Raw genomic sequence first — 20,947 nt, forward strand, 5'->3', positions numbered from 1 at the left:
CAACACTCTGAAATCAGTCATTAGTTAAAACTTTATTTCATATTTTTAATGATTATTCACAGAAACCATGAAACTTGACCTCAAACAACACTGCACTGAAATCATGCTTCTGGGAAAGTTACCAACAGTACATTCGGTCAGCTGCTCTCGTCTTACCACACTTTTAAGTCTTGAGTATGTCAGGATCCAAAACTGGATCAGCGGCTTTCTATTTGATAGACTTATGTGACACATCAGAGTGGTACAGCAAGCGGCGGACACCAGCGGTTTACACAACACAGCAAGTTCAACACAGCCAACGACTCCTGCGTAACTGTCATGGCTAGCATCGCGTCCCTCCAGGAAGTGCATCAACTGAGTAACACTCCAAACCCACAGGTGAAGCCTGGGCCTCCAGGGATGCACGGAGTGCTCCAGTCCTCCCCCTTGCTTCTCAAATGCACTCAAACATGATTGAGCATGACTGTCAGTGTAACTTGGTATGTGCAGTAAAAAAAAAAATGATGAGGGTTAAATACAAAGGTCAGGTAACGTGGCACAAGCGTCTACAGAATTAACTGAAAACATTCAAATAACATTCATTCAAATATTGAGCAAGAACGCTGTAACCTTTCGCCGTTAAATGGCTGTAACGCAGCTTTAGTCCTCATGACGGAGGAAACGTTGTTATTCTACATGTCTACATGACAGACCTGTCCATCGTGGAACAGACATCTCAGAGACGATGCAGTCCCTGCGACGTTGACCTGAATGATATTAGCGAGATGTCCGATACAATCTAACATGGCGGAGGGGAAGTCAAGGCTTGAGAAGACAAATCAGCACAACCTGTTTCGCTGTGAGAGCTGAGGTGAGTTGGACAGAAAGGTTTGATGCGTCATGTGAGACTACGAGGGGCTGCCTACAGCCATAGGCTGACGTACCACCAGGGGTCTGTTCCGCTCGTTCTCATCGGCTGTCGCAGGTATCTGTGCAACATTCCACTGAAGTTTCCGTCACATGACAGCATGTCAGTCAGATTTCAGTCTTGATATTTACAATTCAGTCTATATGATATTTACAATTCAGTCTATAAAAACACCCACATCAAAAAAATCCCTTGGGCTGATAATCAGTTCCATCCAGCCTTGAATCAGCAGTGCCCCCCGATTGTCCTGTAGTGTGCATACAGCCATCTGAGGAGGAGTGGGACACAGAGCTGTCGTAGATTAGTGTTATCAAAGAGATCGGAAACGAGGTGCCATACATGGAGATGACAACCTTTGGGGACAGGGACATGCTGGAGATGCGACTACACATGATGGAAACATGTCCACACACGACACCTTGCAGACCGGCGTGTTGGTAGCATCAATCATTCACACCTGAATGGCGACAAATCGAAGTGAAATAGGAGCTGAAATGAAGAGCAGACGGACTGGAGGTTGCTGTGCTGACCTGGTATCAGGACGCCTCACAGCACGGCAGCTTCAAATGGCGTCTGTTAATAAGCAGGAGGGACAAAGTAGTGAGCTAGAGGAAGCCAAGAATGAAGACGAGGATCCTGTCACCATGTCCACATCCTCAGCTGGACAGACTCTGCTTTAGTGGACAGACTTGCATGCTGCAAGTTGCTGCGTTCTCGCTCAACAAAAAACTGATTCTACTCATTTTAATTCCCTATGCATCAGACCCCAAAAGAGAGGAGAATAGGGTCCAGGTTTAGGGAGTCCAGGTACAGCAGGGAACTGGTCCAACTGGATGGCCAGGACAGACACAAGTCAGAACCAGTAGTATCCCAAAGATGCTGAGTACAGCACACGTTACAGTCGTGCTGAGCAGACATGTTGAGCAGTGGCACTGAAGGTATCGCTCCATTTTATGCTTGGTTAAGAGCAAAAAAATACTATTACATTTATCTTCAGATCTTCAAAGACATGTAATCAAGGCCTGACCTGGACAGAGGCACAGAAGACTGAACCAGTCAGGTGGGTTCTTACTGGGGCCTGTAGCCTCCCAGTTGAGGCATGTAGCTGGAGCCTGCTGCTGCCTGGCTGTCTGTGGGGGTCTCAGAGTCCTCCTCTAGGGGGCAGAAGTCCAGAGGCTCCAGAAGCTCCAGCTGGCTCAACCCAGCAGTGTCACTACAATCTTGGTTCCCTGCAGAGAGACTGAAGCAGGGCTGATGGAGGAAATGCTGGAACTGTCTGCTGCCCTCCTGCACCAACATATCTGGGTGGTCCTCGCAGTCCAGTAGGGGCTGTGTGGACTCGGACCGTGAAAAAATGGCCTGCTGAGGTTGGGAGCTGGGAGTCTGACCCTTGTAGCCACTGGCAGCCACCACAGAGGAATACTGGACGGTGCTGGCTGTGGTGTCGGCCATGTCTCCACCCTCATCACTGTCAGACACACTCTGGCGAGGCGAAGACATGCAGGAGGAGCCTCCAATGCCACTGCTGTGTTCCTCAGACAGATACTTGTCCTTCTTGAGAGGCAGACTGGCTTTGTCTTCCTCAAACACAGACTTTCCATCGCACGGGTCCACATCAAGAATGCTGATGCCAGATGGACAATTGTCCTTTGGCGTCTCTGCCTGTGGACGACACAAGGACAATTCTCAGTTCTCTCAGCTACTACGTTCTATCTACTTAACAACTATATAATGACATATTTGTTAAACTGATTATATCTGCTACTGTGCATGTAAATCAATGGCTGTCATGAACAAAGATGCATCCGTGTGAAGAAGCGCATACTTTCAGAGGATAGTCAGGAGACCAGTTTCCAATGGTGCTCTCTCCAGGATCTGGGATCTGAGGCCAGAAGTTCTGTTTGATCCTGTATGAGAAGAAACAGCGAGAATTAAAAATCAGCTCTATCACTTAAGGACCAAAAGGCAGAAAAACTGTGCTGTTCATCATAGTGAGTCTTAGCACAAGGTTTGCAGAGTTCTGGGTAACAGGCCTACTTGGGACAGTGTCCTATGTCCAGCCTCCACTGGCTGGTAGGCCTGCTGAAACGGAGAGATTCATGGGTACTTCAAAGTCTGATGGACAGCAACGGCATGTGAACTTACACATCTCTTTTGTAGATGCACAGCAGCATGGTCAGGATAACAACAAACAGGAAGCCCAGGCTGACCCCCACCACGATGACCTCGATCTCGCCAGGCGCTGAGGGACGCACACAACATCGTATAACGTCAAAGAAAATATTACAACCTGAGTGAAAGCGAAAACTCCAAACCTTCGGCTGTCTTTTGGTTTAAATCGTGCCAATAAATACAGAAAATCAAGTAGTGCGAAAACACACTTAGCTGATGTGCTGGCTGCAACTCATCTCAGGGCAGAAGCACTTTTAAATGTGTGAAAACTACACCATCACATACGGGAGGCACCAAAGATGTTTCACATGTTCACGGTGTGCACAGTCATACCATATTTCAGTGTGGTAAACGTGTGGTTAAAGCCATCAGCGTAGCCTCGGCTGGTCCAAGCCCTGACCCATGCGTCATACTTGGTGTTGCGTAACAACGACTTCAGCTTGTAGGAGGTGGTGTTCCCCGACACTGTTATGGCTGCAGATGAACAAACAGATCAGACTGGCATTAGCGTCATTCAAAAGGTGGACAAGCAACTATGAAGGTTCTGCAGGTTCCTACAGTTGAGTGCCTCCCCACTGGTGTAGAATATGGTGTAGCTGGTGATGAAGCCTCGCCGCTTGTGCTTGGGGACCTCCTTCCACGCCAGCACTGCCTCACTGGGTCCTGGTTTATCGTTCATTTCAATAGAGGGGCCTTCCAATGGAGCTGTGGGCACAACAGCAGGAGTCAGCTGATGAATTCAGTCATGAATGTACTAGCGTTACACTACTAACTCCCCACATACCAGTGGGTAGGACATCACTCTTCTCCACAACATTTGGGTATCACAGTTATCATCTCCATGTCATCATCACTCTTGTATTAAACAGACGCATCGGAGTTGCCTCAGAGAACTCAGAGGAACTACATTCCTAGCATGAATCAGCAGGTGGCTGCTGAGGAACGTCTGCTCGCTGGTGTGTAATCCACCAACACCTCCACTCCTCAACTCTACATGCCACACACTTGCCACTGGACCATGTCATGCATTTAGACACAAAGTGAGTCATTACATTTCTGTTGAAAACATGTTACTGCAAAATAATCAGAACTGTTCATGCAATGACGGGAGAGGAACAGTTGATACAGCTTATGGGCACAAGCACCAGCTATCAGAAGACCAACACACACACACACACACACACACACAGAACCCAGCAAATACTCACAATACTGTGGTACAGAACATGTCTTCACAGTGTGCTGCTTTACCTGCTTGCTCCAGAAAGGCTTCCACACTTGCTGACCTCCCTATCCACCCGGAGTAAATTGGATACACAGATACGTTGTAGCACAGAAACTTCTGAATGGAGCCTGTATTTCAAACGAGGACGGAGAGAACAGTCAGATGTCAGTTTAGAGGAACTGCTGGAGCATTCTTGCCTGTGTTAGCAAAGGCAGGTGCTGTGTGTCCAGCCTATGAGGACAAGCTCCAGATCAAGGCCCAGCAGCAGCTGTCCCCATATCAACAGTCTTTGCTCATGACCACAGTCGTCAAGGCAGATTTGTAAGGCTCACACTCATTGGAGCAGATGGCTGCATTACCACTAGAGGGTGCTGTGTCATCACTGACTTCCTCCCAGGTAACAGAGCCAACGACACCTGCACCTTCATCCATTCAGGCTTGTCATGGCACTGATGGGATTCGAGGCAGCACCACAACATTGACCTACTCCCCCCTCAGGTGCTCGAAGGCACCGACACGCCCCCCCATCAGGTTCTAGAGTGGGAGGAGCCCAGCCTGAAACCAAATTTTAGCAACTATGGATGGGGGGCAGAGGTGGATCATCTTAACAGAACGTTGAAGATTAAATCCCCTGGACAACTGACAGTATTGGACTCTCTCGGAACCTCACCCTCTTACAACATCAAGTTAAAAGATACATTTCAGAGGAGATGCCTTTGTAGTGGACAACGACTTCATTCTGATGGAATTAGATTTTTAAATTTTTGAGAAGAGATTTGAAAAAACTTGCATGACAACAAATGAAACAATGAAACCAAATGAATGAAATGGTTAATTCTCAAATCTGTGCCCTGCAAAGGAGGAAACAGACCTTTAATGCTGGTGTGTGTGGTGTTTTTCTTCTCCCTCTGCCAGTCAATCCCCTCACTACTGACCCACTGCACCACATACTCCGACACAGCTGGGTTGATGGGGGGTTTCCATGACAGCCACAGCTGCCCCTCCTTGGGCCACACCTTTAGCGCCTCCACTGGGGCCAGTTCTGCAAGAAAGACACACACACAAAAATACACTTGTGTTATCCGTGCTCTCAACAGCCAACCAAGGACTGGAGTTGATTCACAGGGTTTGAGACAGGATGTGACTGTGGTGGGGGAATTTTTTTTTTTTTTTAACCTGTCCTGTTCAGCAGCAGCATCAGTGTTCCTGGTGCCTTGTTGTACTGAAGCAGTTTTACTCTGCAAAGGAGGAATCTGATAAACTCCTCCTATTGCCATTTATGTTTAATTTTATTAGGAATGGTGTTGGTTCATTGATGAAGCTACCGGACTGAGGCTCAGGAGTGGACAGGAAGAGAGAACAGGGACAGGATAGGGAAGACAAGGGGGAGGGGGGGGGGACGACACAAAAACAACAGTAGCAAAAAAAAACAAAAAACAAAACACAACAGCAACAATAATAACAACAGAAAAAAAAGAAAAACATTGGTTGCAGAATTTCCAGTGTACCATTTATCATTTGGTTTAATATAATTTAAAATAAATGTCTGAGTGTGTGATTATTGATCAGTTGTGCACCGCGCGCGTGTGTGTGTATGTGTGTGTATGTGTGTGTGCTACGGTTTGTCTCTGGATGCTGTGGGTAGCTGACTGTAGCTGATGTGGGGGACCAGAACAACACGCCCCCCGTCCAGTATCGCAGGCAGGTCAGGACCAAGCCACCAGGGCACCCAGAAACCCCCAGAACACAGAGAGCCCCAGGCCACCCCCACCCCAGGAGACAGCCACAGGCACAACCCATGCCAGGACCCACAGGAAAGCATAGGAGCAGCAACCCCCGCCTGGAGGCAGTCCACAGAGAGGCAGGGGAGACAGAGGACCCCGGGCCCACCAGGAAACCCCCCCGCAGCACGAGCTGAGGCCAGGGACACTCACCCGAGAGGCCCGTGCCCACCTGCTGAGGTGAGACAAAGGCACCCGCGTCCGGGACCGCCACCCCCAGACAAAATAAATAAAAACGACCCCCGTTACCGCCGCAACCAGCCGACAGGGAGTCTAGCCTTCCTGGTCCAGGGGCCAAACCGGAGTGCCAAGGGGCACTATCCGGAAATTCGGGCAGAGGGTCCACCACCCCGGCAGCCCATGGTCAGGGCACCCAGTCTGATCAGCAGGAAGGAGATGGTCAAACCCTACTAGCATCCATGACTGCAATATACCCCAATACTTCATGCTGGGTTACCTTGATTGGTACACTGCATCCAAACAGTGATATCATTTTGACTGAACCACTTTGACTCTTTACTGGATGTGTTTGTATTAAAGGTTCATTTTATCTTACTTGTCAGATTCTGTGAAACTGACAGCACATCTACAAATCAAACTTTTCTGATGTTATACAAACATCACAAAATAGTAAATGTTCAGGAAAGTAATTGAAGAAGTGTTTAACAAAATAATCATTCTTCATCACATTTACTTTTACAACGGAGCTAAATTATAGACAGAGGTTGATGTCCTTCCCCCTCTGTGGACAGCATGTCTTCTGTTTGGAAATACTTCTTTGGTTTCCAGCAGGAAATATTCACACATGTATAAATACACACATAAGTGGAGGGGTAACCAGTACCTGTTCTGTACTTAAGTGTGTTAGTTAATGTAGTAAGGTTCCTCTAACAGGCTCTTAAAATTGTGTGATTCCACTGCAATCACACGCACTCTGATGAAAACTTGGAATATGCAGTAACTGCAACATTACACCCTTATTTACTCAATGGCTTATAGATGGGCACAGATGAGCTTGTAGCTGCTGTACTGGGGAGACGGTTTACACACTTACACAGCGTGGCTGCTGGCATGTGTGGCTGCCGGCATGTGTGGCTGCCGGCATGTGTGGCTGCCGGCATGTGTGGTTGCCAGCATGTGTGGTTGCCAGCATGTGTGACTGCTGGCATGGGCATGTGTGGCTGACGGCATGGGCATGTGTGGCTGCCGGCATGGGCATGTGTGGCTGCCGGCATGTGTGGCTGCTGACTCATGGTGAACACCTACTATGAGCTTTCTCCGAGATGCTCAGCGATGCCTCTGCTGACCCTCCTACTGAATTGAAGGCGATGACATGGAACCGGACCGTCTGCTTGTCAGCCAGGTGAATCTGTTTGAGGCTGGTGATCGTCCTCTGGCTGCGGAGACTCTCTGCCTCTGACGTGATGACAGGGATCTTCTCCCACTCCAGACTTCCATTTTTCCATTTATCCATTTGGGTTTGAAACTTTATGTTGAAGCTGGTTATCTTCCCATTGGGAAAGGGTGGGTCCTGACAGGGACAAGCAACACACTTCATGTTGAGAGTTCAACAGCACTGCAGGGGTTAAGGTTTGAGGAATCTCATCTTACTAAAGAAAAGAACTGGGTGCTGTTCAGCAGTGTTGTGGTTGCTACTCATTTCATGTCACTGACCTGTGTGTTCAAATATTTTAAGTTCCACATCATGAGCACATCAGAACATCAGTTCACTGGGGCATATTTAAAGCTAGACCCTTTCTTTTTGGGTCCAAACTACAGACAAACTTACTGTAACAGCGCTCACAAACCAGTGGCTGTAACTGTGTGCATGTGATGTACCTTAGAGATGAACAGCACTTGTCGTTCATTTTCATTGTCACCCTCTGCAATGATTCTCCACAAGTCCGGTTTACCAGCTGGTTCTGGAAGAAGGAGAAGCAAACATCAGAGATGGCATGGCTTCTAACACTGAGAAGGCTTGGAAGCAGATGTCAAGAGTGTGTTAATGTCACGGTTGTTGAACACTGCTCTACTGCTATGGACGCTTAACAACAACTGTGTGACTCTTCATGGTTACAAATAACTGTGGAGACAGATTTTTCAACTTTTCAATGAAATCTTATGAAACACAATAAAATAACCTGAGGTACCGCGTGAAATTCTGCAGGCTGAGGCCTTGATTGACTCAAAGACACCAACATTCATGACCAACAGCTTTGATTTTTTATAAGAAAACTACAAAGACAAAAAAATTAACAACATTTCCATTGTGGACCAGTGTAAGCCCCCACCCTCCCACTGGAGTCCTTTCATCAGGGACACGATTCTGCTAAGGTTCAGAGGGATAAAGGCTGGGGAATCTCAAACTCTTAGGTGCTGCCTGATGAACTGCTCCACCTACAAACAACCGCAGTGTTCATACACTGGTAAGTAGCCTAAGCTAGTAGCTGTGACACTCACCAGCCTCTGGCGTTCTCTGTGTGATATTGGCGCTCCATTCGCTCCAGTAGCCGTGACCCTCCCTGGTGTTTTTGCAGCGCACCTGGGTGATATAAACGGTGTCTGGTCGAAGGCTCTGCAGTCTGAATGACTGTATATCCTTGGCGGTGTCCACAAGAGGTACCTGGAGGGCAATTAACACATCCCTTCTTTATTTTGTTACCTTGTGGTTCGGGAAGGCCAGGAGCAGACTTCTGATTAGCCACACTTATGAAATCTAATATGTAAATGTGTAATAATAATGCTATTGTACGTAAATACGTGGCTGCCAAAATGAAAAAAGACAGAACAGTTCCACGTTAAGAATGATACAGGATGCAGTTTGTTTACATTGCAAGCAAAGCCATGTCTGGTCTCAGACAGGATCATAGTTGGAGATAGTGTACGTCAGTGGTACATACAGGTGGTGCAGTTGATACAGGTGGACGGAGACACATGAATACTTACGTAGGTCCAAGTCTGAGATCCACTGGAGCAGAATCGGATCTCATACATCAATTTCAAATATTCCTTAGCAATAGGAGGAGTCCAGTTTATGAGCAGGGAGGAGGGAAAGGTCTCCTCAGAGATGAACGTCACATTTCCTGGAGGGTTTGTTTTCACTGCAGCAAAAAGCACAACAGCATATCAAGAACATGTGTGCAAACAGACACATACACCCTCTTGCACTCATTCTATTTTATGCTTTATTTAATCTGAAACTCTCCTCTCCTCAGGACAATGAGTGATATAGAGTGAGCAGTGACAGTGAGACTAAAGCAGCAGTCAGGATTTGCTCCACATCACCAGTCAGTCAGCATCCAGCTGAGCTGTTCTGGTAACTCTTGGTTTAGTCTGCTGGTCAGAAACACCAGTCGAGGAGGTGGAGTTGCTGCCATTTTTGACAGAAGTCTAGGAATAAATCCCAAACCCAAAACAAGTTTCAATTCATCTGAAAGCCTGATTCTCAGTTTGTCTCATCCAACCTGGAAAACTCTACAGCCACTCTTATTTATCATTGTGTCCTGTCCTCCTGGTCCTGACTCTGAATTCTGATCTGAATTCTCAGAGTTTCTATCAGTTTAGTTCTAAATCAGATCAAGTCATGATTGTAGGAGACTTCAATATTCATGAGGATGTTGATAACGACAGTCTGGTGCTGCATTTCTCTCTCTTCTAGACTCAGTTGGTTTCCATCAGTCTGTCCATGAACCGACTCACCGCCACAACCACACCCTCCACCTCCTCCTAACATGTGGAACTGAAGCTGAACATCTAGTTGTATTTCCACAGAACACTTTTATCAGACCATCAATTAATCACTTTTGAATTTGCACTAATCAACTACACTCCACTCAGGAAAACGGTGGTTTCCAGATGTTTGTCTGATCAGGCCACAGCTGGATTTAAGGAAGCGATTCCATTGGTGCTAAATTCAGTGTCATGTCCCATTGTTACAGAGGACAATGTTGTCAACCTTAGTCCCTCCCAAATTGATCATTTTATCAAAGTGCAGCAGGCACCTCAAGAACAACTCTGGACTCTGGACTAGAAAACGTGAAATCCAAGGAAACAAGCACCTTGGTACAATTCTGAAACCAGACAGCTTCAACAAAAACTCAGAAACTAGAAAGAATATGGTGCTTCTCCAAACTGGAGGAGTCTCATGTAGTCTGGCAAGACAGCCTCAAAAGTTATAAGAAAGCCCTTCGTATAGCGAGAGCAGCCGACTACTCAGCACTAATAGAGGAACACAAGAACAACCCAGGTTCCTCTTCAGGACTGGAGCCAGACTGACAGAGAGCCACAGCTCTACTGAACCTAGCATTCCTGTTTCTGTGTGTAGCAAAGATTTCATGGACTTCTTAAATGACAAAATTCTACTAATTAGAGAGAAAATTCTTCTCTTCCTGCATCAGCTGACAACACAGCTTCTATAACCCCACAAGCTCTAGAGGACCAGACGTACACTTTGACAGTTTTTCTACTGTTAGCCTTGATGAGCTCAGTTCAATAATTTCCTCCTCTAAACCTCCACCTGTCTCCTAGACTCCATCCCAACTAAGCTGCTAAAGGACTCTCTACCCCTCGTTAGCACCTCTCTCTGAGATACGATCAATGTGTCGCAGGTATCTGGTTCCGTCCCTCAGTCCTTTAAAGGAGCAGTAATTAGACCCCTTCTCAAAAAAACAACCGTGGATCCAGAAGTTCTACCAACTACAGACCAACATCAAATCTTCCATTCCTCTCCAAAATTCTGGAGAAAGCAGCTGCTAAACAGCTGTGTGACGTCTCCATAGCAACAGCCTATTAGAGGATTTCCAATCAGGTTTTAGGGCTCATCATAGCACAGAAACAGAACCAGTCAAAGTTACCAGTGACCTCCTACTGGCACCAAATGAGGGACTGGTCTCTGTGCTGGTCTGATTAGATCTTAGTGCAGCTTTTGATACCAGTGACCTCCATATCCTTCTACAGAGACTGGAACATGTCATTGGCATTGAAGGAACTGCACTAAACTGGTTCAGGTCATATTTACTAGATCGACCTCACTTGGTACTAGTTAATGATGGTTCTTCTGAAACCACGACAGTCAGTTATGGTGTTCCTCAAGGCTCTGTGCTTGGACCAGTCCTCTTCACTATGTATTTCCTTCCTCTAGGTCACATGATCAGGAAACACTCAATTAATTTTCACTGCTATGCTGACGACACTCAGCTGTACTTATCAATGCATCCTCATGAAACAAATCAGCTGACTAAACTGGAGGCCTGTCTGAAGGAAATAAAAACTTGGATGACCCATAATTTCCTTTCATTAAACTCTGATAAAACTGAAGTCATTGTCCTGGGCCCGAAACATCTTAGAGACACCCTATCTAATGAGACAGGTACCCTGGAAGGTATAACCTTGGCCCCCAGCACGACCGTAAGGAACCTAGGAGTTTTCTTTGATCAGGATCTGACCTTTAACTCCCACATTAACTCCCCCCTATCAGGCTGGACTAATAAGTCCCTAAAGACTCTCCAGCTGGTCCAGAATGCTGCTGCCCGCGTGTTGACTAGAACTGGTAGAAGAGACCATGTCTCTCCTGGACTGCTTCTCTGCATGGCTCCCTGCCAAATTTAGAATAGAATTCAAAATTCTCCTTCTAACATACAAAGTCCTCAACAATCAGGCTCCTTCATCCCTGACAGAGCTCCTAGTTCCCTATTATCCAGCTGGAACCCTTCGCTCCCAGGATGGAGGGTTCCTGGTGGTTCCTAGAGTCTCTAACAGTAGACTGGGAGCCAGAGCCTTCAGCTATCAGGCTCCCCTCCTGTGGAACTGTCTCCCAGTTTCACAGGAGGGAGGCAGGGCTTATAGTTGGGCTTGGCTTAGGCTGGGCCTTAGATATGCTGCTATAGGCTTAGACTGCTGGGGGATCTCCCATGGTGCACTGGGCTTCTCTCTCCTCCTTCTGTACTCATACATGTTACTAACTCATCTTCTTCTCCAGTCTTTGTCCTTCCCCACTTCCCAGACCCCTGACTGATGCTGCTGCTGGAGGAGGCTGCAGACCTGAAGAGGCTCCAGCTTCCACCCGTAGCTCCACCTGCTCACCTCCCCGTCTGTCCATCAGTCTCTCCTCCTTTCTCTCTATTTATCTCTGTCCCTCTCTTTCCTTCTGTGTATCTGTCTTCCTCCATTATCTGTCTTTGTCTCTGTCCTGCTCTCCTTCCCCCAACCGGTCAAAGCAGACCTCCCCACTGATCCTGGATCTGCTCAATGTTTCTGCCTGTTAAAAGGAAGGTTTTCGTCGCCGCTGTTGCAGGATGTGCTTGCTGATGGAGAATTGTTGGGTGTAGATTCATTGAAGGAGTGGTGCTGGACCTGCTCTACTTGTTAAGAGTCATGAGAGAACTTTTGTTGTGATTTGGCACGAAACAAATAAAATTGACTTGACTTGGTTGAAAGCTTAATCTGAGGCTTTTTAACTTTTGATCAACCCTTATCAGCTTCTTGAAAGCAATTCTGAGAAAACCACACCCTTCCATGTTAACCCACAACCACATTCTAAACTCGCCCGTGCCCAGATTAAACCACGCCCCCTCCAGCTACAGATACTGATAATGCTGCACTCGCTCATCCCTCCTCATAACAAACAGCAGTGCTACATACCCACACTCAGGCAATTCTGCAAGATGGAACTTACCAAACCAGCAGGCATCTTCTTTCAGATGCTTGGACTCCACACTCCCCAGGCGGCTCCAGGCCTCTACCCAGATCTCCATCATCATGTGATTGGGGAAAACGTCCAGATTCACCTTGGCGCTTGTTTTAGATGTCGACACGTTAAAAGTCTGAACACTGTAAACAAAACATTTGAGTCGGTTTAGTGGAATTCACACAGCAAGTCAGCACTGACACAGATACACACACGGACATTCATGTCTCCCGATACAACTCAAACCAGGAGATCAATGGAATGACCAGGTCCTTCTACATGAACAAATCACTCCCTTCACTTCCTCAACAGCCACTTTTGCCAAAAGTAACTGATAACGTTCCACAGCCAAATGTTGACGGCGTCTCAGGGTGTACTCACGAGATGACTTGGACGATCAGTGAGTATGTGACAGCGAGATGGGTGGACTGGGGTACTGTGTCCCACGCACAGCTGATGGTGGAGGAGATATACGATGCCTCTTGGACTGCCACGCAGGTCAGATTCACCACTTTCTCAAGACGATCTGACAGTGGGACAAACAACGCACAAACATCTCATTAGCCCTCTTCAGCTGTAACTTCTGATCTTTTTTCACAACAAAAAGCACACATTGGGGGGGCCACTAATGTCTGTTTGCCACCTGTCAAACTCATCATCCAGTGTAATGTAGTGAACCAGTGTGACCAGCTGGCACTTTCAAACTCATTCACAGTTGCAGTACTAAGTATGAGTACTCCAAAGAATCAAACTTTTTCAGTGCAGTAGCACTTTAAATGACCAACACAATCTGCTGCATTCTTGTGAACAACTACAATGAATCAATACACACAATTAAAAATTGACATGAATATAAATAATCCCAGCGAATTGACCTTCAGTTGATGCCCGGACCCCCTCTGCAGGGGTTCACGCCTAACCTCAGACACTCTTCATGCTAGTCTTTACAACGCAATGGCAACTGGTCAGTAGACGGTGCTACTCCACATCCTGAACATCATCTGCTATGGAACAGCTCTGCACTTTCACTTCCGAAAGCAACGGATACAAAAAAAATTCAAATGTACTTGTTTCCCACTGTGCACACAGTTTTCAGACCCAAGTGAACCTGCTGCTGTGTTCTATAACAGCACTGTTAAAGAGCATTTTGGGCTCAGACACAATTTTTGGTCACAGTAGTAAAAGCAGCATGGAGGACAGTCACCACGGTTCTGATGGTTTTCTGTCTGTTTTTCAAAACCAGCACAGAATGAACGTGCATCACGTCCTGGAGGTTACTCCTGTAGGTACTGGCAAGGGCCTCAGTATACAATACCACAATACATTGCAATACGCTGCATAGCTCACCGACAAATTTAAAAAGGGCAGAAAACACAAATTGCCATGAATATTTACATCAGACGTCAAATGTCCACTCTCAAGTTTCCAGGTGTTTTAAGTTTCAAGGTCAAGTTGCTTCTGGCTGGCTGCTTCCTTGACTACCTCACTCACTACTACAGGACATGCCTGTAGTAGTAACAGTACTACAACACATACCAGTGAGGAAGTCGTGTTGTATTTACGACCAGTCTAAAGGGTGAACTATTAGTTCGTGCAAGAAGCCGGACACAATTTACTCCACAATTGTGCGGAGCCCACAAACACCTGTGTCTTCTGCGTGGTCACAGGGCTGCAGCTACTGATTCTTTGAGTAATCCAGTAATCTATCGATTAATCGAGTAACCAGACAAGAAGTATTGCGCATTCTGCAATTTTTTCGATTACATAACTTTTGCTTTATTCAAGAGCAATGGTACTTTCCAAAAGAGAAAGTAAGACGAGTCTCAAATGGACAAGTATGAAATGTTAATGTTAAAGTAGGAAGTAAAGTAACTTTATTTTGACTGTACTTTTACTGTTTTAACTTTACTTTTGACTGAAGTACGAAAGGGTCCTACGGGGGTTTGGTTCACCAACGCGCCACCTATTACTCCTCTTATGAGTTAGTATTATGTATAGTTTCCATTTTTGGAGAGGCACACCTTGTCCACGATGACACGATGTTTCACGGGTTCCCTTCTAGACACGCCCCCCTCTGTCTTTCTGTCAAACTAACGACAGCGGACTGTCTGTGGACAGCGGGATGTTACACTCTGCAAGGTTTCACACACAGACTTTATTTGTGCGGACACTCAGGTTGTGGCATTCTTATTTTCTGAACCAGTCCCAGAGGACGACGGCATCCGCGATTGATTAGTGATCAGTCTGTCCTCCTCTCCTCCCTCACTTGTTCACTCTGAGGAGGTCTGAGTGTTTGACAGAGAGACTCAGACTCTCCTGTTTAAAGTTAGGGCCTCCTGATACAGCTGTTCAATCTGATGAGCACACCTGGGTGTGTTGACGTCATTCACCATCATGGCAGTCTCCACTGTTTTAATAAACGGTCTTTAACAAGTCTCCTCCACACGCAGCTCTCTGCTGTGGAAACTGAATCGTGCGTGAGTTTATACATGGAAGCAAAAATAAAGGCAAGTTGGCTTTTGAAAAAAACATCCTGCTGATGAAGGAAGTCACCAGATCAGACAGACAGGGTGAGAGGAACACGCTGACCTCCTGTCTGTGTGTGTGTGTGTGTGTGTGTGTACGTACTGCATGCACGTGTATAGAGTAAGTGCACTGATGCAGACAGGCGAGACGCTGCAGCAGTGTGATAATAAATTATATCAAAACTTAAACTCAAGCTTATCAATGCTCTGGTCTTAAATTATTCAGCTGTTTAAAACCAAATTTCTTTGCCCACTCCTACGTGCAAAACCAGATTTAAACGAGGCCTCGAGGCAAATTTTACTAATCAAATTACTTGAGGAATTGTTTCAGCCCTACGTGGTCATGTGACCTGAGAAATAACGTCCCCACTGCAGGAGCAAGAAGAGGTGTAAGCGGGTCATAGCGGATGGGAACGAGGCTTTACTGAGACCCAATTCAATCACAGGTGGTCAGATGTGGAGTTGAAGATCTGCATAGGAGAACTTACAGCCTTTGGTGAGGAAGATGGCGTTCATGAATCTGCCATTGTTTAGGAAAATATAGGGTGACACTGTCTTGCAGAGGCAGAACAACCATTCAGGGTTTTCCCCCCGAACAGGAATCGTAACACTAAGCGCTGATTGGTTGATCTTGGTGTACTGGTCTTCTGGTATGGTAGTCCTGGAAATGTTCCAGTAAAGGTTGTCCGCTGTAGCTTCGTCTGTGTTGACGATCACGCATGTAGCCGTGAAGTTCGTCCCAATCTCCAGCACGGGACTTAGAGGGCTGATCACCAGATGGTTGACATATTCTGAAAACAAAGGATGCCGACACTGTAGCATACTAGCGCGACCTCAGAGCCACCGAGCAGTAACAGTCAGACACAGACACGGACGAGGACACAACAAGACATGAGAGCAGGACATGGAGCGATCAGACCTGCGCCGGACCCAAACACGTCAGAGGCACGTCCTCTGCCTCTCCACGGACACACATGATCAGAGCTGAGCTCAAAGTCCTCCACTGGACAAAAGGGAGGCGGTCAAGTTCCAGCAAGTCCACTTTCAGTTTGCTCCTGCTCCAGTCTTTCTTCATCACAGGGACATTTTTCTGCTCTTCAAAACTTAATAACCCGTGAAAGAAGAGTTTAACATGTCTGAAAACGACCTACACTCTTAGACTTGGGCCCACTTTCCCCTTGAAGTTTACCTTCATGTTCTACGAGACTGAGAGAACATCGTGGGTCTCCTTCTGACTGACTGAAGGTTGAAGCCTCTTTCGGGGAAAGGAGCTCGTAAGTCAGTGGAGGGGTTGCTGAGGCGGCCTTGAATGAAGGACGGTGTGTTCTACAGAACTTGAGGATGTAAACACTGAACTTCTGCAGGGAGTGGAGTTGTTCAATGAAGTGAATCTTCTCTCTCGCCTCCCGAGAGCGAGAGGACGCTTCCTTTCATTTCCTCATTTCTACAGATGATATCAAAGTGGGTGGCTGCATGTTCTCTCACTGCACGCTTCACCTCTCAGCCCCGTTAGATTGCTGCTTGTGGATCCAGCCGACTCCTCCTCCAGACACAGCTCCAGCTTCGACTTGACAACAAACACGTTCAGCTGCCTCTTTTAGGAGGACTGCTGTTTTTTTAAAACAAAGTTTCAATAAAAGAAATGCCTTGTTCGGATTTTCTACCAAAAAATGTAATAATCTAATGTGTTATTATTTATTAATTTCTGCAGTGACATTTCTTCACGGCGGTGCAGTGATCAGCACTGTGGCCTCACAGCAAGAAGGTTCCAGGTTCCAGTCCCGGCTCCATCACAGGGTCTTTCTGGGTGAGTCTCCATGTTCTCCCTGTTCCTGCTGGGTTCTCTCTGGTACTCCAGCTTCCTCCACAGTCCAAAGACATCAAGAGGGGACCAGGTTAATCCAGACTCTAAATTGACCGTAGGTGTGACAGAGTGTGAATGGTTGTCTGTCTCTCTGTGTTGGCCCTGAGATGGACTGGTGACCTGTCCAGGGTGAACCCCGCCTCTCACCTGAAGGCTGCTGGGATAGGCTCCACCCCCCCCCCCCCCCACGACCCTTAACAGGATAAGAAGTAGAAGATGGACGGACAGACGGACGGACATTTCTTCACAAGGCACACATCCTTGCAAGTTCCCTGAGAGTGAGTGTGTGAGTGAGTCATGATTCCCTGTGGTGGGGTTACTGGGTCTGTTCCCCAGGGGTCAGAGTCGAGGTCACACAGACACACACAGACACAGACACACACAGACACACACACACACAAGTTGATTCAATAAGGTCAAGGGTACTGACCAGCTGTGGCGACGCAGGCGACCAGCGGCAGCAGCAGCAGCACGAGCTCTCTGGCGGACATCATGATGAAGCCGAGCTGGCAACACACACACACACACACACACACACACACACACACACACACACACACACACACGTTTACTCCTCAGCACCATCAACGACGTGCCTACATAAACGTGGCTATCATCGGCTGTGCCATCGTGTCTCTTGATACTAAGGACCACAGTACTAGTACTAGTACCATGTACCCAACAAACAGCGCCGAGGAGGTGTTCCTGGTCGCGCGCGGCTGTGTAATTTAGCGAATTTTTAGAACCGTCAGAACGGCTCTTCGCCGCCCGCCATGTTCTCTCCTCGCACCAGGAACAGGCCTGTACTCACCTCCCCGGTACCAGCTTCGGTCTGCCCCCAATCTTACTGCATCGATACCCTGAATCCGAGAAGGAAACGCTGATTATCGGCCACTCGAGTCAGACAAACGTCACTTTTTTACGGGACCCTAAAGAAGCGGAGTAAGGACCACCCATTTCCCGTCAACCAACACTGTGTCGCAACCGTCGGCGGCGGCGTTGCGCCGATTTCACAGATCTCACATGAGAGGGATGGGCCGATGACGCACACGGGCCGAGGCGCGGACCCGCTGCTGGCAGTGTACAAGTCAGTCCGGATCCTCGAGGCGGGCACCGACGTGCTGAGTGGCCAGAGAAACGTCCTGTCGAATATGTTGGGCCAATCAAATGTTCCGTTTCCGCTGGCTCAGGTCAAGCGGAGCTGTTTTCCAGTAAGTCCTCGCCCCCGTCCTCCATGGAATGCATTTGTTTGGACTCTTTTTGGACCATCTTCTACGGTGCCCTTGTCAGAAAATGGCCGTTTTACTTGTGTGTTTATCTTAACGTGAAACATGTTGTGAGCTCGCAGATCTCGATCACACACCAAACACATCTTTCTCACATACCTTTGAAAGTTTTGGCAACAACATGATGTTTCCTCTCATTTCCGGTGCCTGACCTCCATCATCACCCCATAAACATTGAGCCCTTTCCTCGGAACTGATCCCGCTGATTCTGAGCAAAAGGACCTTTTACGAGAAACAGACCTCAAATCTACAGTGTTCTCTCATCGTGCTTCCGTTTGTTCAGGGTTCTGCTCAGGGATTCAAAAAAATCCAAAAATAATATATATCATCGAAATATTATTGCACTAAAAAAACCGTTTTGTCTTGCACCAAAACATTAAACTTACCAATATGATAATTTAAGATAAAACAATAATAAAACAGGAGCACCATGCTGTTAGCTGATGCATGCATCATTCTCTGGGTGGGAAGGCATTTTTCTCCGGGAGTTGGAGGAAGAATGGAAGCCTGTGACTTATGAAGTGGGGTCACTCACTCCATCTGAGCATCGGTAGGCTCATGTTAGAAAAGGGAGGCGTGTGTGTCCAGGAACAGTTTCAGGGTTACCTCAAACGAATACAGTTCTGCCTGGAGACCAAACATAACCCCCTTCACGCCCTACTTGGAGCCCAAGCCCTGAAGCGCGACACATTCTCCACTGTGGACGTGCTAGGAAAGTCACATTTGAGCGCGGACGCACTCACCTGACTCACCCGTGTAGACATGCTTGTCTACAGGAGAAGACGAGCAGGGGGAGAGCCCCGACAGAGACGTGGACTGTGTCACTGAAGGTCTGCGTCTCAGACCCATGTGACCTGAAAGAGCAGCTGAGAGGAGACAGGATCTGCTCAAGTATCACGATGCTGTGCACGCAAGGATGACGAGCGCTCGCTAAAACAGCAACTTGTGCAGAAAAACTACGCGCCAGAGTGGGCTGCACTCGCGGTGGAGGACGGCTCACAGCGTCTGGACACACAGCTCCTTACACTCGCTGCAAGGAGCAGCAGTGTGTTAGCACAGCTGAACGAGGGACACAGGCAGAGCGAAGTGAAAAAACATTCCTGTGAGTGTGCGTGTCGGCTCAGGCTCAGCGAGCTGGTGAAGGAAATGGTACTTAACTTGACCAGAGTACTGAGTTTCACCACGGGGTGTCGCACTGGAGCTCCTGGTTAGAACCAGACAAGATGAGGACACGAGATGCTCCATTGTCTTGTTTTCTCAGATAATAACAGGTTCGTTAACCCAATAGTCATCAAAGGTGGACCCATTTTAACAAGTCACAGGGGAAACCAAACATTCTTCCTCCACAGTCCAAAGACATCAAGAGGGACCAGGTTAATCCAGACTCTAAATTGACCGTAGGCGTGGCTGGGAGAGCCAATGGTTGTCTGTATCTATGTGTTGGCCCTGCCATGGACTGGTGACCTGTCCAGGGGGAAGGCTGCTGGGATAGGCTCCACCCCCCCCCCCCCCCCGCCACCCTCAACAGGAATAAGTGGAAGGAAAATGAATGGATGGGTGGATGGATGGATGGATGGATGGATGGGAGAGCCTTAATAAGCACAACAAAGTGCTTCAAGTTTAATTGGCCACAGGTGCTGCCATCTAGTGGCAGAAGAGGTGTCAGGTTTTTATGTTTTTTTCCCCTTAATGTATTTCAACCACAACTGGCCACAACCAATATTCAACATCAACAATACCTTTCAGCATTCAACATTGTCAGCGCTAAGTATTCACTAAGTGCTGGGTGTTAAATCTTCTGACTCGTTCTACCCCTGAGGACAAAGAAAAAGGTCCGATTTAAGTGCCTTGGTGTTCCCTGAACAGCTGGGTCTTTGAACATCTCATAAAAGTAGAAAGGGACTCTGCGGATTGTATCAACTTGGGCTGATCATTCCACCTTTTGGGAACAACAGAGGAGAAGAGCATAGCTAGAAATTTAGAGCCATGCTGGGCTGGGAGCACCAGCCGTCTCTCACAGGAAGAACGTAGAAAGACGGAGTGTAGACCTGGATGAGGGATTCCAGGTAGGCCGGAGCCGCTCTTGTCACTGTTTGTAAGCCAGAAGAAGAGCTTTGAATTTGAATCGAGCTGCCACTGGAAGCCAGTGAAGAAACGTTAACAGCAGAATGACAGGCAGTTTTGGGCGAGTTAAAGACCAGACGTGCTGCTGCATTCTGGATCGTCTGCAGAGATTTAAACGCACACCAGGGAGGCCTGCTAGGAGGGAGTTGCAGTGGTCGATACGTGAAATCACAAGGGCCTGCACCAGAACCTGTGTGGCTTGTTGTGTCAGGGAGGGTCTGATCCTCCTGACGTCATAAAGGGCGTATCGACAAGATCGAGCGGTGGAGGCCACACGTACCTTGAAGGTCAGCTGGTCATCACTCATGACACCCAGATTTCTGGCAGTTTGTGGCCACGAGTTGATCTGAAACAAGCAGAACATTGACCCGTGTTTGA

At 47.5% G+C, this 20,947-nt stretch overlaps 1 protein-coding gene across 4 annotated transcripts; it reads right to left on the bottom strand.

Moving 5' to 3' along the window:
* Positions 1-19: 19 nt before the first annotated feature.
* Positions 20-19,487, bottom strand: il6st (interleukin 6 cytokine family signal transduce). 4 transcript variants are annotated; one of them, XM_086187239.1, is made up of 17 exons: positions 18,545-18,710; positions 17,971-18,441; positions 17,590-17,665; positions 15,784-16,086; positions 13,152-13,296; positions 12,759-12,913; positions 9,032-9,186; positions 8,546-8,708; positions 7,925-8,007; positions 7,352-7,616; positions 5,176-5,346; positions 4,331-4,432; positions 3,638-3,784; positions 3,413-3,553; positions 3,053-3,149; positions 2,733-2,814; positions 20-2,569 (listed from the first exon to the last, which is right to left on the bottom strand). In XM_086187239.1, the coding sequence occupies exons 3-17, from the start codon at positions 17,651-17,653 to the stop codon at positions 1,976-1,978; spliced, it is 2,667 nt and encodes an 888-aa protein (XP_086043365.1). In that variant the 5' UTR covers positions 17,654-17,665; positions 17,971-18,441; positions 18,545-18,710; the 3' UTR covers positions 20-1,975. The 4 variants fall into 4 exon arrangements, with proteins under 4 accessions (XP_086043365.1, XP_086043364.1, XP_086043367.1 ...); XM_086187238.1 differs by lacking the exons at positions 17,971-18,441; positions 18,545-18,710 and adding an exon at positions 19,189-19,487; XM_086187241.1 differs by lacking the exon at positions 15,784-16,086 and having other exon boundaries at positions 18,545-18,709.
* Positions 19,488-20,947: the final 1,460 nt, after the last annotated feature.

Source organism: Aulostomus chinensis, chromosome 19, assembly GCF_037954235.1.
Source record: "Aulostomus chinensis isolate RoL2024-O1b breed Wild chromosome 19, RoL_Achi_v1.0, whole genome shotgun sequence".
NCBI classification, from domain to species: Eukaryota; Metazoa; Chordata; class Actinopteri; order Syngnathiformes; family Aulostomidae; genus Aulostomus; species Aulostomus chinensis.